The sequence below is a fragment of the Musca autumnalis genome, unplaced genomic scaffold (assembly GCF_047663935.1).
Source record: "Musca autumnalis isolate F117 unplaced genomic scaffold, ASM4766393v1 scaffold_3, whole genome shotgun sequence".
Lineage (NCBI taxonomy): Eukaryota > Metazoa > Arthropoda > Insecta > Diptera > Muscidae > Musca > Musca autumnalis.
The window spans coordinates 246236248-246261413 of NW_027411866.1; the positions used below are offsets into that span (position 1 = coordinate 246236248).

General features: G+C 34.8%; 1 protein-coding gene across 8 annotated transcripts in view; it reads left to right on the forward strand.

The window, feature by feature from the left end:
• LOC141399242 (autophagy-related protein 101-like) overlaps nucleotides 1-25166 on the forward strand; it is a 260658-nt gene that overhangs the window by 225293 nt on the left and 10199 nt on the right. For all 8 annotated transcript variants that reach the window (XM_073977614.1, XM_073977615.1, XM_073977613.1 and 5 more), the window contains one exon: nucleotides 24241-24540. In XM_073977614.1, coding sequence (XP_073833715.1) covers nucleotides 24241-24540 — 300 coding nt within the window. The remainder of the gene's footprint in view (nucleotides 1-24240; nucleotides 24541-25166) is intronic.

Here is a 25166-nt window from a genome sequence, read left to right on the forward strand (position 1 = left end):
CAAATTGGTTGCACCATTCAAGTGATATCGTCCTAACCTAAGTGAAATTGTTTAAATATTGGGGAGAAGTACCGGAAGTTGGGGACCGGTATTGCCCCATTAAACTAAGTTTGGGTAAAATATGACGAAGGCCAAATTTTGGACCAAATCGGTTTATCAGTTCGAGAGTTATTGTGCTCTCCAGCTACTACATATGGTGCCATAGGGTTTTTTTTACAACTTTCGGGCTGTTTTCCCAAGAAATATGGACCTGCTCCTGAAAAAACTTTTACCGTCGTAATGGAGGTAGCGAATACAAATCGCTTCAACAAAAATCAGAGCGATTCGAGAGCAGGTCTTAAAGTGAACTTATCCGAAATTTTGTGTGGGAGGTACCCAAAGGAGTGCACAAATATAGTCCATATTCGAACCTGATCTATATCTGGTAGATATATTAGGATGTGCAGTGTATGGATTACATCAGTCACTCCCTTCAAGAGTTATCGTGCGCATATTTTTTCCGAAGATTTTTGAATTTTTGTGAGGGAGGAGGTACCTGAAGGAGTGGACCGACATGGTTTATCTTCGAACTTAAACTATGTTTGGACAAAATATTACGAAGTCCAAATTTTGGACCGAATTGGCAGATCCGTTCGAGATTTAGCTTGCGCTCCAACCACTACACACGGTTTTTCGAAATTTGGTGTGGAAGGTACCCGAAGGAGTGGACCGATTGAGTCCATATTTAAACTTCATCTAAGTCTGGTAGAACTTTCACGATGTACAAAGTGTGGGCTAAATCGGTTACTCCCTTCAAGAGTTATCGTGCGCACAAATTTTCCGAACATTTTCGAATTTTTGTGGGGGAGGTACCGGAAGGAGTGGACCGATATAACCCATCTTCGAACTTAAACTAAGTTTGTGCAAACTATTACGAAAGCCAAATTTTGAACCGAATCGGTTGCTCCGTTCGAGAATTATCGTGCGCACCAGCCAGCCAGACGGACAGACGGACGGACATTGCTAAATCAACTCCAAATTGTCTGAAACACATTTCGTCCAAACATACTTGGGGTCTAAAACCAGTATTTCGATGAGGCACATTTTGCTCGTATGAGTGTACGAGTATATACCCTCGTTAGCATAAATGCTGAGGGTATAATGACAGTTTCGGTAAAAAATGTAGCTAATGTTTACATATTACTGCAGCTATCTATTTATTTTGTAACGAACAAATATCAAAATACTGAAAACTCTGTAAATATGCACGATCTAGGCAGAAAATAGAGCAGAATTACAAACCTAATCTTACTTATGAACACAAATTCTCATCTTTTGAGCAATTTCGATGTCAAAACAAGTTCTCTATTAAGACTAGAACCTCCAGACATTAGAAAAAAATTATTTTAAAGTTCTATTTTGCTATTCCACTCGGTTGATAAGGCATAGGTACAAAAATTGTCAATTAGATATTAAAAAAAAAAATCAATTACACCCCACAATCATTGAGGCATATTGAACATAATTCATCTTAAAATACACTTTTCAGTAAGCTTGAGTCAAAAACCGCCAAAAAGTTGGGTATCATTGTGAAATAAATGTCCTTCTTATGCTATTTTCATGCCCAAATGCTTCCAGGCATCAGAATAGTCTAAACCACCATCTAAAATCCTGCGAGATTTAATTTTTATTGTTAATGCAGTGGACTATACTGAATACTTTGACATTATGAATGATCTCTTATAACAACATGGTAGTAAACTGATTTGCAGAACACTGCTACAATGGTATAGCTGAATCTTGTGTATCATGTTTGGAGCGTATTTCGGGTTCAAATTTAAAATTATTTCCTTCCAATACACTGTGCAACATTTTCAAAGTAATTGTGTGCAAACAACTTCTAAAGCGGATTTTATAAAAGTACAGACCCAATAGACAAAAACCATTTTTGGGTTTTGTGTTGTTAGATGGGGTTTACATTTTATGGCCTCATCTAAACATGGCTAAATATTGACTTTTTAGGGAAAATCGAGGCAATATCTCTGAAACCGAACCTCCGAAGCAAATTTGTAGATAAGATGGTGAAGAAAATATTTGGAGAAATAATCAACTCGAAAAACTGCATTTATTGCATCAAAATGCATAATACATCTAAAATTTCCATTATTTTTTATTTTTCGCATCATATCTCCAAAACTGCTACATTTTCGTACACTTTTCTTTGGAAAAAATATCCGCTGGAATGTAGTTCACAAGTCTTCAGAACATTTCATTCTTGTAAAATGCCTCTATCACGCTGTTTCTAGCTCATTTTTCAAAGACAATTTGATAAATATATCAACAATGCATTGAAATACCGCCTAAACAACATGAAATACGGGTTGTGGAGTTTCAGATTCTTCCGAACAATTGCTTAGCACATTATTTGGAAAATTTTTGCCAAAGGTTACTTGGTTCAACTTCCAATTAAGCTGCTACTGACCATAATTCCAGAAATTATGTTTTATCGGTTTTGACGCACTAGATGCAGTTTTTCCTGGTTCTACTACTTTTGGGCTACATTATTGCTGAAGACCGCAAAGTAAAAATCTTATTAGTTTTAGCCCGGTCTAGATCAGTTTCCAGCTTTGCTGAAATTTTTATTATGACTGCAACATTACATTTTGTTGATAATGGAAGCCAATATTTCTGAGATATGGTCCCGAAATTGTCTCCATATAAAGGACTAACGTTTTTAGTAGTCTTTGTGATGTGTGTAGACTGCGTTGATTGGGTTTGTCAGTACAATAACACTGTAAACACAAATTTTGGGGGCAGAGATAATTCTTTTTGGAGATGAAAGCCCTTGGTGAGTATGTTAAGAACCCCGAAGGACAGATCCGGAGTGAGTCGAACTTCCGCGTTATGGCGTGATGAAGTTTTTTCTAGAGACCCTGTACGCCTGTACTGTTCACTGTTGTTTTACCTTATTTTTGAGATGACATGTCTTCAGTCAAATCGAATGAGGATTATTTTCGTGGAGCACTTTGACCTTATAACTCGCTTTCTTCAATGTCCTTTTCGTCCTTTATTTTAGGAGCCAAGGCTTTTCTTCCCCAAGAGGAATTTTCCGTGCCCCAGACTTTCACCTCCATTTTGTTGTACAGTGTAATTAGGACCACTGTTTATAATACCAAAATGTCATTTGTCACCTACGTAGTATCTTTACTTCTAAAATTTGGTCGGTCGGAGGACAGTTAACTGGGATCTGAGCTTTGAAAGATGCATTTCTGAATACGCTTTATGCGTAAGCTTGGAAAATTCGGTTATTCATTATTGAAGCAGGGACTTTAACATAAAAATGTATGATTTTCTCTGAATTATGAGTCCTGTATGCCTATTCTGTAACTTTTAACAACTATCGATATTGTTTAAAGTTCTTTTGTTGTTGTAACAAAAACAAACCAAACAAATGAAATTGTTGTAAAATAAACAATAAGTAAAGTTGTTAAAAAGTTACAGAATAGGCCCCTTGGGGTGCCTACCCCTGTTTTGGGGTAGCCCCCATTTAAGGATACCGCCAGATATTCAGTATTCTGCAGTATTTTCAAACTGAACAAACTGTAATTTGGCTACTGTTGTTCTAAAAGAACACAAAATGTCTCTACCAATAAATGTCAACGTTGGTACTCGTTTTTGGGTACCCCCCATAACCTCCTTCAAGAGATATAGATATATGGGGGCAACCCCAAAACAGGGACATGCGTTGACAAATTATGATAAGGATATATTCTATTTATTGAGATCTCGCTGTGTCAAATCACAGCCAATATGATTTTAAAATGTGGCTAATAGCTAAAAAATACTTGAAATCGGAAGGTACGGCTATATGGGGGCTATATAAAAACATGGACCCAAAGAACCCATTTTCAATTTCAAAATGTCTGCTGATATAAAAGATCTTTGAGCCAAATTTTGGCACCCTACATTAACTGTTTTGGCAGTTAAATAGGTTTTACCCACCATTTGGGTAAATACTCGAAATCGAGGGTCATATGAGAGCTATCACCAAACGTGGACCTACGTTGACAAAAATTTGCAAGGATATTTTCTACAGGTTGACAACTCACTGTGCCAAATTAAAGCCAATATGATCGCAACATGTGGCTAATTGGGGAAAAATACCTTAAATCGGGAGGTACGGTTATATGGGGGCTATGTATATCAAAACATGGACCAAAACCACTATTTTCAATTCCTAAAGTTCTGTTGGTATAAAAATCATTTGAACCAAATTTTGGCAACCTACGTCATTTAGTTTGGCAGTTAAATAGTTTTTACCCACCATTTGAGTAAATACTCGAAATTGGGGGTTATGTGGACCTACGTTGACAAATTTTTGCAAGGATATTTTGTGTATGTATATTGAGGACTCACTGTGCCAAATTACAGCCAATATGATTGTAAAATGTGGCTAATTTGGGAAAAATACCTTAAATCGGGAGGTACGGTTATATGGGGGCTATATCAAAACATGGACCCAAAACCCCCATTTGAAAATTCTATAGTTATGTTGGTATAAAAACATTTCAGGAACATTTTGGCACCTATTGGTTCGGCAGTTAAATAGTTTTTACCCACCATTTGAGTAAGTACTCGGGTATTTACCCAAGTATTTACCCACGTTCAGAATACTATAAAACTGTCAATTTTGAAACGATTTCACAACCGAAATCCAAGAAAAAGGGTGTAAGATGCTGTATTTGCAATTCAATATAGTAAATACCCAAATAAATACCCACAAATGGGTAATTTACACGGTATTTATCCAATTTACCGGGTATTCACCCACTGTCCATCTCTAGTCATAGGTCTGAGTGTATATAAATACAAGACGTTAGAAAGTTTAGAAATTGTCGTGAAAATCCTAACAACAGGAGCTGAGAAGGTTTTTTGGGCCATACATTTGTCAAGCCTTCTCTTATCAAACACACCTTTGGCGTTATTGCCCAGCAAACCAAATGTCGGATGTCCGACACGTCTGAAAAGTTTCGGAAGCAACGTCGTTCAGATTTCGTTCCGATTTCTAAACGATTTTTCGGAGCGCAATTAGTTCAGATTTTGTACCGATTCCGTTCCGATTTCGGAACGAATGTCGGAAAGAATTTTCCTTTCCGAATTTCTCAAGGATTTTCTTCAGATTTCGTTATGAAATCGGATCGAAATCGATACGATGTCACTCCGACATCTCGTTCCGAAATTATGTCAACCACTTCATACAACTTTCGTCAAGATATCGTTACGATTTCGGATCAGACATCGGACGTATCGTCTGAATTTCGTTCCGATTTCGTTAAGAAGTCGGTACGATTGGTTTGCTGGGTGGCCATTCATGAAGTATTTTCACGTTGACTTCAACCTTGTTTTAAAAGTGAGTGTAATTGTTTCTTTGCCAACTAAAAAACGTTCATGGTATGCATTGTGGCCATTCAAAATTCAATGAAAATCAGGTATCGTTACATTCACGACACCTTGTAAAAGAGTTATTTATTTAATGCATGAAGGGCGGCGTTCTACCAAAAGCGTCGTAAAATTGGTATGCTTGTATTAATGGGGGAATATAAATTAAATTAAAATGGTTTAAATCATCATCTTCTGAGGTTGTTCTACTGTTTATCTCTTAGAGCCTAAATTCAATCAGGCAGCCCCATTTAACATTTCATGTTAGGCCTATCACATAAATGTTCGTAATATTTTCAAGAAGCTGAACACTTGAAAAATTGCCTTGCAATTATCTGCATGCACATTTTTGAACAATTTTAATTATTCTATTTGACTTTACAAAACGCCAAACAATGGAAATTCTTATCGCACAAATGGTAACATTTCTCATGGTATTGCGTTTTAAGTGCGCAGTGCACGAAGTAGGGTGTTCTGTTGCAAATCAACTGCATTTGTTATGCAGCTCAGAATGCAATCTCGTTCGTACAATGAATGGCGTTTGCAGTGAATGAATGGCTATTGTCAAAATGTTTTTCAAGCCTACTGCATGATGATCTTGACATTTGTGATGGTTGTTTATAATGTTAATTAGAACGAGGGGTGGTGTAATACAGAATGGGAAGATTGAAAAAATAACAGAAATTTCAGATTTTCCAACTAGACAATGATACATTTAATGAGAATGTTATTGAGATTTTGGGTTAGAGCAACATAAAAATCATTCATGTTCTTTCTTAACCATAACTTTTGTATGAAATGCATTATATCGCCATTTACAGTGTACCCCGAATTATCACAACTCCCCACAACCACATTGCAAATTCTGTTATTTACGAATATATTGTATATTTATTTACATTTTTATTATATTATGCGCAATTAAGAAACATTCAAAGGTAGCTAAACAAGAACAAGAAACGGAGACAGCTCACATAAAAGTCACATGTAAATTTGTATGTGCGTGTGAGTGAGTAACTGTGTGCTCTATCTATGGCTTAACATGTTGCATGTTAAATGTCTAGCAATTTTCAGTTCATTCTTTGTTGCAGAAAATGAAAAAAACGCCTTATCTTATAACCATCTGCAAAACAAGAAGAATCTCGACCTAGACCTTAGTTTTATGCGTCTAGTATTGCATTGCATATTAAAGTTGCGTGCTCATGCGCACGTTGCTCATCTTGCGAATATTTTGCCACTGCCAGCAGTGTTTTATCTCTGAATCATAATTGTGGTTTGAACACGCCAAAAATGCCATAGACAAACACGTTTTTAAGAATATAAATGTACATCGTTTTGGGGGGGAGAACCCACAGAAAATGCTTCTTTACGCATTCACAATGTCGCTCGAAATGTTTCAAAGTTTAATTTTCAATCTTTTGTTTTATTGATTTGGCTCGAGGTCAGGGAAAAATTAAAACAATGTTTTGTTTTGATTTTTATATTTTTATTTTTGCCAATATTTCGATCATATTCTATGATCATCATCAGGGCATTTTCACTTTTAAAAAAGAAAACAACAGAAAATTTATATAAATATATAGCAAAAAACATTTTTCACATTTAAATAATTACATTGTTATTTCTTTCTTAGCACCACATACGTCTTGCTCTTGTTTGAGTTCAGAAATCAACTAACATTTTGGTGTTTTTCAATTGTGCTCCTGTATATTTGCGCACAGTGTTCGGTATCTGTTTTATAGTTTATACGTTTTTCTGCAGGAATGTTAATGATATGTAACATTTCCAACATATATCTCCGTCTGTAGTTATTTTCCTGCGCTAAGATTTGTACTTGTTTGAGGTTAGGCGTATGTCCGGTTTTGGAACAATGAGCTGCTAAAGCAGTCTTTTGTTCCAAGGGTTTATTGTTGTTTTTCTGGTCGGATTTGTGACCACTCATCCTAGTTTTGAGTTTGCTTTTTGTAGTGCCAACATATACCTTTTGGCATATGTTGGACTTGTCACCATTACAACTGATCTTATACACAACGTTTGATTTGTCGTCTAGGGGTATTTTTGATTTTGTCCTGCTGAAGAACGCATTGTTTGTATTACAGCTCTTTAAGGCTAATTGGTATTGGTCTGTATTATATAGATTTGATTTTGAAAAACGTTCGGAAAAACCAGGAACGTATGTAGATCGTTTATATGTTTTTTCTAATCTTGTTTCTGTATTTCTACTTTTGCTGACCTTTGTATGTTTGATCATATGTTGGCACTACAAAAAGCAAACTCAAAACTAGGATGAGTGGTCACAAATCCGACCAGAAAAACAACAATAAACCCTTGGAACAAAAGACTGCTTTAGCAGCTCATTGTTCCAAAACCGGACATACGCCTAACCTCAAACAAGTACAAATCTTAGCGCAGGAAAATAACTACAGACGGAGATATATGTTGGAAATGTTACATATCATTAACATTCCTGCAGAAAAACGTATAAACTATAAAACAGATACCGAACACTGTGCGCAAATATACAGGAGCACAATTGAAAAACACCAAAAAGTTAGTTGATTTCTGAACTCAAACAAGAGCAAGACGTATGTGGTGCTAAGAAAGAAATAACAATGTAATTATTCAAATGTGAAAAATGTTTTTTGCTATATATTTATATAAATTTTCTGTTGTTTTCTTTTTTAAAAGTGAAAATGCCCTGATGATGATCATAGAATATGATCGAAATATTGGCAAAAATAAAAATATAAAAATCAAAACAAAACATTGTTTTAATTTTTCCCTGACCTCGAGCCAAATCAATAAAACAAAAGATATAAAAAGTCCAAAGGTCAACAATAATTATTACAAGAAGTTTAATTTTCAAGATAAAAAACTTTACATAATTTGTAGATATTACTGGGATATAATTAAAGAACAACTTTACGCACTTTAGGTGATGCACCTTTTTGCAGAAGGTGTGAGAATGGCGTGTCGGGAGAATGTTAAAAAAAGAATATTATTAATGAATTGTTATATGTATATGAGAAAAATGTGTGTATAATAAGAGCCACCTGATGAATCGAGTAATATATACATACACCATTAAAGTAATAGTTTTATATCTTTGTGTTTATTTCAGCTTGAGTCCATATTTTGTTGTAATTCAATTGTTTGAATAACAACAAAATATTTTAAAGTGGATATGAAATTTATTAGTTGCGGGCGAAGGGTAGGGAATACTATAGTTTCAGTTGTCACCAAACAACTTCATCAGTTCCCTTTTTTCGCCGACTCTGTATCGATAAACAGGTCAATAAAGCCATCTAGCAAATTAAATAAAATGAGAAATTTGCTGTATAGCCCTAAAGCTGTTTACCCTACAACCTGAGTCGAACTAAAGAATTTCATTTTTTATTTTTTCCTTATTAAGGCGAAGGCCATTTATAGTGATATTTAATTAATTCTCTTTCGAGTTGAGCTGTTAGGCCTTTAGAGATACATTGAAAAATTAGGAGTCTACCGAAGTCCCACGCATCCAACCATTACACTACGTTTCACGGGTGGTAAATCCGATCTTCAGGTGTATTAGGATGTTGTTTTTGTGGCAGACGAAGGCAAAGCTTGGTAACTGGTATATATATCGAACTTCATTAGATAAATGTATATGCGAAATTATGTCAGTTAATTGAAACTCCAAACTTTTCCTATAGTCCTGCTTTGGTAATCCCATTTTTCAATGTTCACAAATACTATGGTAAGTTTTATTCCTACATCATTAGTAATTGCTCTTCTATATCAGAAGATTTTATTTTTTGATCATCAATTATTGTCTACTAAAGTTTTGACAAGTTGATGGTGGCTTAGAACGCTAAGACGCCGGCAACCTTGACACTCAGTTGTCGGAGACCCAGGTTCATATCCACCACTGTTTTTATGTCGTCTTTGCTTCGCAAAGAATACGAACATAGGAATGTTGCTTCAATAAGCGGGGGTAAAAACAACAAGAAAGTTGTTTTTGCATTACGCATTACGTATTCTTTGCGAAGCAAAGACGACATAAAAACAGTGGTGGACATGAAATTCTTTAGTTCGACTCAGGTTGTAGGGTAAACAGCTTTAGGGCTATACAGCAAATTTCTCATTTTATTTAATTTGCTAGATGGCTTTATTGGCCTGTTTATCGATACAGAGTCGGCGAAAAAAGGGAACTGATGAAGTTGTTTGGTGACAACTGAAACTATAGTATTCCCTACCCTTCGCCCGCAACTAATAAATTTCATATCCACTTTAAAATATTTTGTTGTTATTCAAACAATTGAATTACAACAAAATATGGACTCAAGCTGAAATAAACACAAAGATGTAAAATTCTGCAGTCCAACAATAAAAAAACGCCAACAACAGTAATAGTTTTATTGTATAAAATAGGGTGATATACAGGATGACACATACCAAGAGCTGTGGTTTCACCTTTTAGCTAAAGAGGGTATATACACTTTGATACGACCTAAAATGTACCTCATCGAAGTAATGGGTTAAGACCACAGGTATGTTTGTCTGGCTGGTGCGCAAGATAACTCTAGAACCAAGCAACCGATCGGGTCCAAAATTTGACATTCATAATATTTTGTCCAAACATAGTTCAAGTTTGAAGATGGGCTATATCGGTCCACTCCTTCCGGTACATCCACAAAAGTTCAAAAATATGGTGTGCACGATAACTCTCGAAGGGAGTAACCGAATTGGTCATAACTTTACATATGGTAGAATTATTTTGGGGTCATGGACTTTCTGAGATAATGGCCTAAAAGTTGCAAGAAACCTTGACGACACCAATTAAAATAGCAGAGAGTTTCTAAGTCCATACTTTCTGAGTCCATACTTTGCCCAAAAGCAAGATAACTGTCAAACTTTTTCAACAAGTAAGGCCGTGCTGATTGCCTGTTATTGTTGTTGGCTTTGTATTGTTGGACTGCAAAATAATACTTGTTGTGTATTTATTTCAGCTATAGTCCATATTATGTTGCTTCAAAATTTGAAGAAACAAAATGTTTAACAGTGGATAATGAAATTGATTACTACGAGCGGAGGCAGAGAATACTATAGTTTCTTCAAATTTTGAAGCAACAAAATATGGACTATAGCTGAAATAAATACACAACAAGTATTATTTTGCAGTCCAACAATACAAAGCCAACAACAATAACAGGCAATCAGCACGGCCTTACTTGTTGACTACGCATAAAGCAAAAACAACATTTTGTTGTGATCTCTGCTTACTGCAAAAAACACTACTTATGCTTGTCTTCTTTGCGATGCAAAGACAGCATAAAAAACAGTAGTGGGTATATGATTTTGATTATTCTGACTCAATTGTGCGGTCAACAGATTTAGGAGGATACAGAAAATTTCTCGTTCTGTTTAATTTTCTGGTCACTCTTATTGACCTGTTTATCGACACCGAGTCAGCGGTTAAGAGAACTGATGAGGAAGTTTGGCTGCTTCCGAAACTATAGTATTCTCTGCCTCCGCTCGTAGTAATCAATTTCATTATCCACTGTTAAACATTTTGTTTCTTCAAATTTTGAAGCAACAAAATATGGACTATAGCTGAAATAAATACACAACAAGTATAAATTGATTCGGTAAAAATAATATTTTTGGTACTCTAAGCATCGATTGTCATCAAATGCCAAGACCCTAATACAATTTGTTTGCACAATATTTGTTGGCAATCAACACTCACGGCCTTTATTTATAATTATAAATATTTTTTTTGTAAAAGTTTACCACACCTGACAAAAGATTTGTGTAAATTCTTAGGGTGGTTCTATCCTGGTGAACCATTAAAACATGCTAATATTTTGAAATTTTTTCAAAAAGCGAGTAAAAAGTACCGTTGCAACGCATATGTGAAACATGTTAGGTATTGGAAATATCGACAAGTATTTACACTACTTACTTACTTACTTAGCTGGCCCATTACAGAACATTTGTTCTATAGGGCGAACTAAGAAAAGATTTCCAATTCTCTCTATTTGTTGCTTCGCTTTCAGGAATACCGCGCCTTTTCATCTCATCATCCACTTGTTTGCGCCATCTATTCCTTGGCCTGCCAATTCTGCGTGCACCGCCAAGCGGTCCGTGTTTATTCACCTTTTTAGCGGGGTCATCATCGCTCATTCTTATGATATGGCCTAGCCAACGCAATCGCTGCATCTCGATACGTTTAACAATATTGATGTCGTTGTACAGCAGATACAGCTCGTGGTTCATGCGACGTCGATATTCACCGTCAACGCAGATTGGTCCGTAGATCTTTCGAAGAATTTATCTCTCAAACACACCAAGCACTGCCATGTCTGCTTGCGGAAGTACCCAGGCTTCGGAGCCATACATCAGCACGGGTAGTATCAGTGTTTTGTAGAGCGTTATTTTTGTTTGACGAGATGTGGCTTTGTTTTTAAACTGCTTACTTAAACCAAAGTAGCATCTGTTGGCCAATACAATTCTTCTTTTTATTTCACAACTGATGTCGTTTGTTGTGTTTACGGAGGTGCCGAAGTAGACGAAGTCTTTTACTACCTCAATATTATAGGAACCAACTTCCACAGTCGGTCCGAGCTCAATGGACGCATTGCGCGTCGACAGCATCAACTTGGTCTTTTCACCGTTTACCGCCAGACCCACTTTAGCAGATTCTCCTTCGACCTTCATAAAGGTATCAGTTACTTCTTTTACTGATCGGCCTATGATGTCTATATAATCAGCATAAGCAAGTAACATGTGACTATTGGTGTATATTGTGCCACTTCTTTTGACGTTTGCCTCTCGTATAACCTTTTCCAGCAGGATGTTAAAGAGATCACACGAAAGGCTGTCTCCTTGTCTGAAACCTCTTTTGGTACCAAACTCTTCGGAGAGGTTCTTTCCTATTTTAACTGAGGACCTCGTGTCAGTTAAAGTCATTTTGCAAAGACGGATGAGCTTTGCGGGGATACCAAATTCAGACATGGCTTGGAATACCTTTGAACGCAGCGGGCTGTCGAAGGCTGCTTTATAATCGACAAAAAGGTGGTAGGTGTCGATCTGCATCTCTTGGGTCTTCTCCAGGATTTTCCGCAGGGTAAATATCTGGTCAATGGTGGACTTGCCAGGTATTGGTATGGTCCAATTATCTCGTTGACCATTGGCTTTAGTCGTTCGCACAATATCCCTGACACGATCTTGTAGGCAATAGGGAGTAGACTTATGCCCCTATAGTTAGAGCATACAGTCTTATCTCCCTTCTTGTGGACGGGGCACAAGATACTCAGGTTCCAATCGTCGGGTACTCGTTCTTCCTGCCAGATGGTGCTAACTAGCTGATGAATACACCTTATCAGCGTGTCGCCTCCGGTTTTGAACAGCTCGGCTGGTAAGCCATCGGCTCCTGCTGCCTTATTATTCTTCAGCCGATTTATTGCTGTCTTTACCTCAGCTTGACTGGGCGGTATACATTCAATACCATCTTCTGGGATTGGGACTGTGGTATCTTCGTCGTCTTCGCTGCTATTGGATACCAACAGTTTTGTAAAATGTTCTTTCCATATCCTGAGTACACTATCTGTATCAGTTACCAAATTACCTTGCTGGTCTCTACAGGAGGATGTGCCTGTACCAAAGCCATCAGTTTGATGCTTGACTCTTTGGTAGAATTTTCGGACTTCATTCTGGCTCCTGTACATCTCGAGTTTTTCACACTCCCGGTTTTCCATCTCTCTCTTTTTCCTGCGGAAAAGACGTTTCTCCTCTCTCCTTTTCTCTCGATACATCACTCGTGCGCTACAGATTGTAAAATAGCCCTATTTTTTCTCTTCGGTAGCAGCACGACACTCCTGGTCATACCATGGATTCCTTGGTGGAGGTCTCTGGTATCCAATTACTGATTTTGCGGCTGTTTACATGGAGTGGGCAATGCTTTGCCATTGCGCTGATATGTTATCGGGATGAGGAGTTCTTTGATTAAGCAATTGGGCTAGTTGAGTGGAATATGCTGTGGCTATCTGTTGTGATTGCAACTTACCGATGTCTAACTTTCGTGTTGTGTCTGTTCGTACTTTGTTTGCTATGTTTAAGCGGGTGCGTACCTTTGCTGCAACAAGGTAGTGGTCCGAATCAATGTTTGCGCCTCGGAACGATCGTACATCCAACACGCTGGATGAATGTCTTCCATCTATTACAACATGATCAATTTGATTACTTGTTCTTTGATCTGGAGACAGCCAGGTGCCCTTATGAATATCGATATGATTAAATCTGGTACTGCTAACTACCATGTTTTTTGCAGCTGTAAAGTCTATCAGCCTCATACCATTGTCAGATGTTTCACTGTGGATACTGAATTTCCCGACTGTTGGGCCAAAGATATTCTCCTTTCCAATTTGGCATTAAAATCCAATTTTGGCATTAAAATCGCTAAAGGCAGTTCCCAGTATTTACTCTACATGTCCGCAAAAATATAATTTACAATTCCTCTCCTATCGTCAGATATAACGTATTTGTAGGGAAATATTGGTTGGTTCTATTGAGATGAACCGGAGTGTAAATAACCATAGACAAATGAGTTGTATAGACAAAGAAATGCTCTCAAATATATTGTTAACATTGAGTTTGTTGACAGAACAACTCAATTAAAAATGCCAATAAACACGATTTTATAAACATTTTGTTCTAACAAAAACTGTATCATATCTTCATATAGAAATATAGAAGAAAATCTTTCCATTTTACCCAAAAATCCCCTTCGAACAATTTTGTGTTCGAGTCGGTTGACAGCACATAACATGAGTATTTCTTTGTCTATACCAGGGTTTCGGAGTCGAGGTATTTTTGGCTCGACTCCGACTCCAGACGAGTTTTTTTTTCAAGACTCCGACTCCGGGTCGACTCCGAGAGTGAATACCTATACCACTAACAATGAATAAAATGTGCGCAATTTTTTAACTTTTTCCTATTGTTTCTACCGAATCTTACAAAGCTAGAAAGTTTTTGTCGGGTTTAATTTTTTTGCATGAGTATATTCTGGACGGAATTCTTCCGCGTGAGAAAATCTTTAAGCTTCCAAATATGTGAAAATGAAGGGGCAATAAAAATTATAAGGACTACATGCAATAAAAATTATAAGCAATTCATGACCAAGTTTCAAACTGGATGTAAGCCAACATTTTAGTGTGCTCAGCCTAGAAGGAGACCCCCAGTTGTAAAGCTCAATAAAAGCAATTTTTCTTTTTTTTCGGGAAAAATACGTAACTTTGTCACAGATTTTTTTCTTCATCTGAAAGAGAAAAATATTACGATGTTTTGAGGTCGTCTACGAAACCCTGTTTTTATTAAACCATTTTGCGGTGCCAACTCTAGCTCGAAAACTAATAAACCAATTGTCAAATATTTTTGTGGTCGATTTCGAGAAAAACGCAGTTTATATGCTGGATACAAAATAAAATAAATTGTTCCCATTCAACGCTCATACTAAGGCAATATTGTTCCGATCGACATAAAAATTTGACCACATATTCTCTGCTATTTATACTTTCTACTTTTTCTGAAATTTATAAGTAGGGATCACACCTTAAACTAAAATTCAGCGCTCACATTTTGAACTTTGGTATATTGTGTACACCACCTAGCACGTAGGCAGATGGATGTTTTCTGGAACTGAAAAATTAGAACACGATGAGATTTCGTGCATGAAAATATTCTACAAAAATGTTTATTATGTTTATAATCGATATTGTCATGTTTTCATTGTCCTTTATCCCTTTAATCCGATCTTTTATCATGAAAACTCTATGATTATGTATTTAATTGAATTTCGTATATGCTATTGATTGTGTAAAAACTCGGATACACATGAACTATATCGGTTCCTGGCGGACAGATCTGGTTACTTGAATGTCTACATCTAAATCCCTCATTGAGTATATAATAAATCCTAGAAGAAAGATTCGGATGAATCTGTCGTTGACCAACAACGAATTATTGATGCCCTAATTCAGAAGTTGAACCATCCGAATTTCATATACAGTTAAAAGATTATGCGAAATTTACCGAAATACATAAAGAAAGTAACGGGTAAAATTGATAAAGGACAATGAAAACGTAACAATATCGATTTCTTGGATATGGGAAACCTATATATTTTATATTTTTCGGTGGAACATTTTTGTAGAAAATTTCATTTTGTTACACTTTGAGTTCAAGAACAAAAAGGACATGGAAGGAACTGAGCTAGAAGGACATCATATTCAACAGAAAGGTTCCTCCTTCTATTTAACTATAAGCATATCATCTAAAAATGATGAAACAATATCTCCAAACAGAGATTTAAAGCTATTTTCTCAATGATTGATGGGACAATCAAAAAATTCATTATGTCAACCTTTGTGGGAAGACCAGTAAGATTTCTAACGAAAGAGATTAGAGGTCCAATCTTAATTAATTGGATCAACAAAATAGGGATGAATATACTAAAATTCAGGGGATAGTAAATATCCTGTGAATTGTCCTTTAACCTGGTATAATATACCGGTTGCATATATGTTTTCTTATACCTTTCTTTTAAAATAAATAATGATTTTTAAAAAAAATGTTCTTCTTCCAAATTTAATGTTATATTCCTATAACGTGGAAAAAATGTTGCCCGGAGTCGGAGTCGTGTTATTTTTTCCGACTCAGACTCCGACTCCAGCAAAATTGCTCGACTCCGACTCGTAGACTCAGACTCCGAAACCCTGGTCTATATAAAAATTTGTCTATGATATACAGTGACTGTCACTAAAAATGATGCAACCTGAAATAAAAAATGTAAACGTTGATAACTTGAAAACGAGTTGAGATTTTTTAACAATTCAAAAACAATTTTGTAGACCGAATAGTTGTCTTTAAGATGACATACAAAAATATTCCGTTTCCAGCAATTTTACCGGAAAATAAAAAATGGTCCTTTTTAATGTGAGCATTAAAAATAATGCACCACAATAATCGATTATCATTTCCAAATTTTTCGCTTTTTATGCAATGTTAGTAATCAGAATTGTGGGATTATTGGTTCCCTATCATTTTCAACAGTTTTGTCAATGATTCCGATAGAAGAAATTATATTCTTGACGTAATATTTGCATGATTTTAATTAATGCGCCTTTGTAGGCCATTTGACTAGAAATTTCCAGTTTTTGAAGTTATTTTTCTAAAATGACCATGAAAAATCATTAAGAATTATATCCAGAGTACGTACAAACAACCTAATGATATATGGAAAATCCTGTATTAGCCAGGCTTGCAATATATAAAAAAAAAAAGGATAAAAAATAAACATAAACGTTAATTTCAAATCATTTGATAAAATTGTTATAAATCAATATGCCAAGCACAACTCGTCGAAGCCTTAGAAGTAAAAAAGTATTATGTGGCCAGTGTAACATGGATGTGGACGATAAAGATTCCAGTATCGAGTGTGATAAATGTGGCAAAATATTACATGTCATATGTACAAAACTTGATAAACGTCAATTTGAACGTTTACTTAAAAACAAGGACGAAGAATATATTTGTCATATGTGCGATGAAGGAAATGGAACAGTTAGTACTGTTAAAGAAGAATTAAAGCTAATTAAAACAAAGCTAAATAAACTAGATGAATTACATGAATCGATGTGTTTCATGTCAAATAAATTTGATGAAGTGTTGAATGGAATGAAAGCAAATAGCAAAAGAATCGAAAATATTGAGAATGAAAATAAGAATTTAAAACTCAGAGTCAAAAGTTTGGAAGAATCTGTAAAATTTTTGAACGATCAACGCGTAAAAAATGTTTGTATCATTACCGGAATTAACCATAACAGTGAAGTTACTGCTACTCAAACCGTGGTTGATTTTTCAAAATCCGTTGGTATCGAAATAACAGGTGAAGCCATAGATGAAGCATATTTCATAAAAAAGAAGAACCAAACAAACCCGAAGACAAGTGTAGTGGTGAAATTTGCATCGAAATCCGCTAAAGAAAAACTGATGTCCGTAAAACCAAAATTAAAGAATAACGAAGAGACCAAATCAGTTTATGTGAATGATTTCTTGAGCAGAGAGACAATAGAACTTTTAAATTATGCGAAATCGCTCAAAACCGTCGGCTATAGCAGAATTTATTCACACTATGGTAAAATTTTTGTTAAGAAGAATGAAATAACTAAGCCTAGATTGATAAAATCGGTAGAGGACGTCGACGCTATGTTATTGGATGCCACCACCAACAAACCCTTTGCAAGAAGACAATCCCAAAGACCAGTTGCTCTCTTAGATGATTCCGATGGGTCTGTAGATGAATACCAACCGCAGTTTATGTCCCCTGTAACCAACCATTAAACAAGCATTGTATTTTTTGAATTACTTCTTTTTCATTATTAATTATGAATTTTAATAATAAATATTTTACAAATTTAAACGAATTTAATATTTATCTGAATCAATTCAAAAGTAAATTTCTAAATATTTTGTCTGTAAACATACGAAGCATTTCGTCAATTAATAAGTTTAATGAGTTTAAGAACTTGATTTCTCGTGGTTTCAAAGTGATATTAAACAGATATATAATATACCAGGCTATAATGCTATCCACTGCTGTAGAAATGATGCACATGGTGGCACATCCATTTTCATCAAAAATCATTTTGTATACACGATTGAGATCTGTGCAAGTAAGAATTTTGTTGATGCAATAACGATTTTAATAAGCAATTTTAAACTAAATGGTAAACCATTAAAAGTTACTAATTTTTACCGCTCGCCAAAATGTAATTTGAATACATTTTATAATTTCATTGAAAACAGACTGGAAAGTATTGGGAATACACCTAGTATCTTGGTAGGTGATTCAAATATAAATTCTGTTTTTAAATTCTGTTGAGTCATGTGAATTTTCAAATATGTATATTGTTTCACTTTAACTATAAAAATTTTCATTCTCTCGTTACTCGTTCTTCTAGTGAGAAGTCAATAGATAACATTTTCAGTAATCTTGAAAACATAGTCGTAATAGATTCTGTAGAATGCAATCTAACAGATCACAATTTGCTGTCATGCAGAATTATATGTAATATAGAACAAAATGGAAGCACTAACAGAATATTTAGCAAGTGTGATTATAACTTACTTCATGAAAGTATTTGTGAAAAATTCCAAAATATACAACTGTGCGGTAATGCAAATGTAGATATGGAGACTATAATGAGAATTTATTCTGAATGCATAAACAACTCTACAACGGAAAAAACAGAACTGGAAAATTATAGGGATTTAATGACACCATGGATTAATAAAAATCTGCTGGCACTAATTAAATGGAAGAAGAATTTGCTGTTGAAGAGAAGGAAGAATGGCACTTACGCTGGACTTGAGAATAGACTCAGAAATATAAGCAAGGTCATAAAGAAAGCAAATAGGACATGTATGAATTGCTTTTATCAGTCAAAGCTTAATGATCTTCAGCAAAATCCAAAAAAATGTTGGAGGTTTTTAAATGAGAATCTAGGCAGAGTTCAACGATGTGAAATACGTTTAAAGGATAATAATGGTAACTGTCTTAATGACAACGAGATGTGCGAAACGTTCAACAGATTTTTTGTAGATGTTCCAAGACAATTAAAAAGACAGATTCAGCATTTTCCTGGGGACTGCTTTAATATGTTCAATACTCTCACACCTGTTCAACATTCATTTAATTTTTATAGAACAACTGCTGAGGAGGTCTTCGACATAATAACTAATTTAGAAAATAATAAAAGTCCTGGCTATGACGATGTTAACACAAACATGTTGAAAACATGCAGTGATGCCATTATCCCAAGTTTAGTAACTGTTTTTAATACAATTATTGACACGTCAGTTTATCCAGACAGTTTAAAATATCTAAAGTTTTTCCGATACCAAAAAATAAAAATGCATGCAATGCAAATTGTTTTAGGCCGATTTCAACATTATCGTCATTTGATAAAGGTTTTGAAAAAATTTTACACGCACAATTGATAGCATACTTGGAAGAACGCAATTTATTATACGAGTATCAATTTGGATTCAGAAAAGGTAGTGGGACACAGGAAGCAATAGTGAATGTGATCAACACTATTTGCGATGGATTAGATAGTGGTTACGGGGGCGTCGCTGGAGTTTTCTACGACTTCTCAAAGGCATTTGACTTAGTAGACCATGACATCTTACTGCAGAAACTTGTGTATTACGGGATTGTTGGAAATGGGTCCAAAATTATAGAAAGTTACCTCGACAACAGGAAACAGTTCGTTAAAATAGGTACTTCTTGCAGTCGAACTGAATATATCAATTATGGGGTTCCACAGGGCAGTGTTTTGGGACCACTGCTTTTTACGATTTATTTAAACGACATATCAAATTTGAAGTTACATGGAAAACTAATTATGTATGCTGACGATTTATGTCTTCTTTATCCGTATTCACACGATGTTATTCTAAAAGCCCAGATTGAACATGATGCCGTTGCAATTCATGAATTCGCCAGAATAAATAGATTAGTTTTAAATTCTGAGAAAACAAAAATGATTCGTTTTCGCCCTCATAGTAGCGGAAGCGATGTGTTTAATGTTTCTATCTGTGGCACGACTGTGAATGAGAGCAGTTGCCTAAAGTATATAGGTTTAAATTTTCAAAATAACCTAGCATGGAATGCTCATTTGCGAAGTCGAAAGTAGCACCGGCAATCGGTTTACTTTACAAGTTTAAAAATAAATTTAATGAAAAAACTAAATTATTATTGTACAATGCTCTGATACACAGTCATTACAATTATATGCCAATGGTATACTGTTATAAAAAGAGTATCGATTTTAAATCCTTGCAAAGAACACAAAACAAGGCTTTGGAAATTGTTTACAATCTTCCCAAAACATATTCTACGTCAATGTTATTTAAAAATGTATCCAAATCCATTTTACCATTACAAGGTCTTTACAAAATGCAATTACTGACATATATGTATAAAGCTGTTCATAACATCGGTCATCACGCCATAAAATTTTCTCAGAACCAGTCAAGTGTAAATACTAGAAATGTCAATAACCTGCATGTTAAAAGGTGTAGGTTAGAAACCACGAAACAGCGAATTGAGTATACAGGTTGTTCGGAATATAATTACCTTCCTCATAATATTAAAAACAATGCAAAAATCTCAAATTTTAAAAACCAACTAAAATTATTCCTTTTAGATAACATCGAAATGCTTCTAATGTGATTAAGTAATTTCCTGATATTATAATTTTCACATTTACTCTATTATGTTATAAATTTGTTTCTAAATCTAAGACAATTTAAAACAGTTTGCCCCAATAATGTCCATGAGGCGCTGGGGCATCTATATAATGAAATGTAAAGAATCTTATTGAAATAAAAACAAATAATTATAAAAAAAATACTACTCCTTGCCCAGATAGAGGTAAAAATCTGGGCATATAACAAAATTTTTTTGAAAATAGTTTTCAGAAATTTTTGTTAACAATGTTTTGACCAAAAAAAAAAAAAAAAACAATTCAACACCCATTGTTGCTATTCAAGCACAAACAATACTACTTCCTACGAAGCGTTTTGTATCGGGTTCATACGCATACATCCACGGTTCGCCAAATTTGACGATATTATAAAAGTCTTTTGAAGCACCGCGTATTTTTTCAAAAATTTGCACCAATCGACAAGAGCATTTTTTGAGCGATTCTCAAATGGTACTGGATCCAACGAAAACAAACATTTTTTACGGACATGACTTCATGCAATATTGAAATGCTCAAGGATGCCTCCATCTCACGGCATGTTACATGACGATCTTACATTAACGGACGACCTTTACGACCTTAGTTTTGAATTAATTTAACCAGTGTATAGGACTGTGCTTCATAGCCATAAGAAGATTTATTTTCACCGTGGTAATCCACTACGAAAGTTGTGAAAAACTATCGTACGAAATTGTTGACAAGAAGATTCCATTTTTTTGGGCAAATCTATTTTTTACGTCACTGTAAACAACGCAACACATGTTCGTTAGGGTTATGACTTTTTATGAATAAATGAACTTTTGGTTACATTTTATTATAAGAAAAGGTTCCACACAAACCACTCTGAAACATTTAAAAAAAAATGCTCAAAAATTTTTGTCTCAAAAATGTTTTCCTGTTGCACGAATGAATGACTTTTTGCCTATTAATAATTAAATTAACTTTCATTCCATTTAAATATTGAAAAAGATCCCGCACAAACCACTTTTAATTTGTATGATATATGAAATAAAGTTATATGTAAACAATATGATATATATGTAATAATACTATGACAAAATTAGTGAGAAACAAACGGTTATGTCATTTTTGTTATGTCGTGTGCCCCTATACCCTGTTCTGGTTAAATATCGGTTTACAGTAACTTCAAAAAATTGTCAAAAGTTCTGAAAAATAAAAACTTTTAAAGCTTTTTGTGCGGAAGCTTTTTTTTATCGAATCACTTTATAATCAATATTTTATGTAATCTTAAGTAAAAACTCATCAAAATATCATACAGGGATACGAGATTGTAAAAAAGTCATAACCCTAATGTTCGTACGTCAAACCGTACGAAATGTCAAATAGCACCTGCCCAGAAACTTATCTAATTGCCATCGCAAGCTGGTAAAATTTAATTCCCCATAGAAGTTTGTTCAAAAAGCACGGGAACAGAAAAATGGAAAAAATTCAAACAATCTGGCTGAAATGTCAAATGTCAGCCAATCAGATGCCAGTAAGCCAAATTGGTAATAAAATATGAACCAGCAATTTGTTCCGCCTTTGGTCTCATTGATGCTGAGCTTCCTAGGAGGACATTCTCCGGTTTCCTAAAAGATGTCGTCACCATAACAGCTTGACGATGAAAGCTTATAAAACGTATCCTACTTTTTTGTTCGGGGCTGAAGTTTGAGGGTCACAAATTGTAATCACAACAAATGTGGTTGATTGTTGTACAATCGAACTCCGATGTGGTTGATGTGGTTTCCCTCACCCAAGCACCCGCAATAGTTTTCTACAGTACTTCTCTGGGTAGACTTCTATATTTTGGATTGTCCTCGTGGATAGTCGTATTCTTGAACCATGTTCAGAGCCTTACATTTTTATAACATTTTATGTCATTATTATGACATAAGTTCAATATATAATGTTAATTGAAAACATATTTTTAATTTATTTAGCACACTCATTCCAACAATTGAATAAATTTACAACACAAATTCACCTGCGATTATGCAACAACAACATCAACATGGAAATCATGTTATAACTAAAAGACATTTTTCTTCACATAAAATCTTAGATTGTTCGAGAACACGAAATTTTTAATTGCCCATTTGGAATGGAGGGAGATATTTATCGATAATCGATCGATTTATGGTTTATCATGCAACACTCTCTTCTTTATAAGGCGTCACACAAAATAGACAACATGATCATAAATTGAACACCGTTTGCTAATTGTAAATGAACTAAACTGCTGGCTGGTGTCTTTGGTGTCTTCTGGTCGATCTGATAAAGTGGTCTTGCCAAGAAGCAATAAAAAATCACAAAACATAATTCCAAACAATTTCAGGCATTTGAACAAGTCTAAACATAGTGCCAGGATATAAAAAAGAATCTAAACTTAGAATCGACTAGGAGACAGGTTTGGATTGTCGTATCTTTTTGTTTTGGTGGTGTTTGTTGGGTTGTCGTTTTTGGGAATTTTAGATTAAAATTTGGTCGTTTCTTGATTATCATATATTGGATTGGGTGTAAATAAATAATTCACAAAAATTAATTAAATTAAATTAATTAATTAATCAGCCTGCAACAAAGCCTGATTTTGATTTTAATTGGTTAAGATTTATATTTAAATGTTTTTACGGGAACGCATATTTTATGTCTATGGCGATGTAATTTTCTCCAAACTTATTCAAGCTCGTACAAGGACTATTTGAATCCACTTTTTCCGTATCACAATTAAACGTTTAGTAAAAGGATTATTGGTAGGACTATTAGACATGCAATCTGGCAACACTGGCCACCATAAAACATAAGTGCCCATCTATAAAATATTTCAATCTTTTTCCTGTACAATTTCGAGTAGAAGTTAAGGTTGCTGTTGTTGTCTTGATCATAGTTAGCAACCTCGACGAAGCCTTGTTTGTTGCGGTGTGCTTGCTGCCTGTGAGCTTGGCTGTCGCTGTGGCATTGTGGTGCAATTAATAATGTTAAGCATGTTTAAGAAGTCTGCTCATGATGCCATAAAAAATTCCATATAAAAATAGATTTTCCACTTGTTTTCTTCTTGTGGTTGGTTCCTGTCTTTATTTTTCGTTCCTTCTTTGCCGTGGCTAGAAGCAAACACCACACCACAAGGAATCAAACCAGTCACTAGAGGAGGAATTTAAACTCCACTACTACTTTGGTAAGTGCTATTAACTGAAAATAGCAGTAGATAAAAATAGCTGCAATTGTTTCTTTTACTATTTTTGTTCGCTGTTCTCTACTTTGCAATCGTTTTCAGTTCGAACGTGTTGTTTATGGCCAAACGAGCGATATAGACTAACTATCTGAAAAAGGAAGTTTCATTTTTGTATATCCATGAATTTTGTTTATCTATCTAAAGAAAAGAATATTTTATGGCGCAGGTGCAGCAGCAGCAGGCTATGTATGCCCCCTTAGATTAGAACAAAATCGAAATGCCTTTAATGGTTAATTTATCAATAATCTTTTGTTCTTTTCTCTTCTTCTTCTTCTTTTGCAGAGTCCGGATATTAGGCAATTTATAACCATTTCATTGCCACAGCATTTACAACAGCCCAATGATAGTGTGGATAATATTTTACCCAGCAGGGAGATGGAAGTGCCTGAGGCCATTAATCGTGATCTGAGGGATATCAATGAGTTTCTACCCGAAGAAGTTGCAACTTTGCCACATGAGGGCAGAGATGTTTTACGGCGTCTTTTGGAGTTTGATGGCCAAAAGCGTTTGCATTCGGTCAGAGCTTTGCAGAAAATCGCCATGTATATGGATTTTAAAATTGAAGCAAAATATTTATTGAATGTAAGTTCAAATATGTGTGTATATCGGATGAAATTTGGAGAAATGTCAGGACACAAATCTGATTAAATGTAAAGTAGAAGTTAAAAGGTTCCAAAAACCAGTCTAATTTCAGCTTTGGTTTGCTTCAACTTTTGTGGATTTTTTTTTTTAAATTGGCATCAAATATTATTTAAACAATTAACAAATCAACATTCGAAGTTTTTTTTTTAATATTTTAACGATTGAAAGATTTATAAGTGTATATTTTTAATGGACCATTGAACGCGAATTTAAAAAGAAAATCACAATCGTGGAGTTTTTTAATTTGTTTTGAAAGGATCAATAATCGTGGATGTTTTAAAAATACTCTTCAATGTCCATTGAATCATTTATGCTAACGAAGGTATATGGCGAATAACAAAATTCCTTTACAATTCCATTTGAAAAAAATTAAAATTTTTTTTACGAGCACATCTACGATTTTTGGTACAGAGGTAAAGGAAAAAAATCCGGTTTCAAATCTGCTCGCGTTCACGAAATTGGCCAATGCGCACAAAAGTTATAGCGGTTTTTATTCTCATATAAAGAAAAAATATTTAAAAATATCTTTTTGTTGTTATGAGAAAATGTATGCATAAATCGTTAAC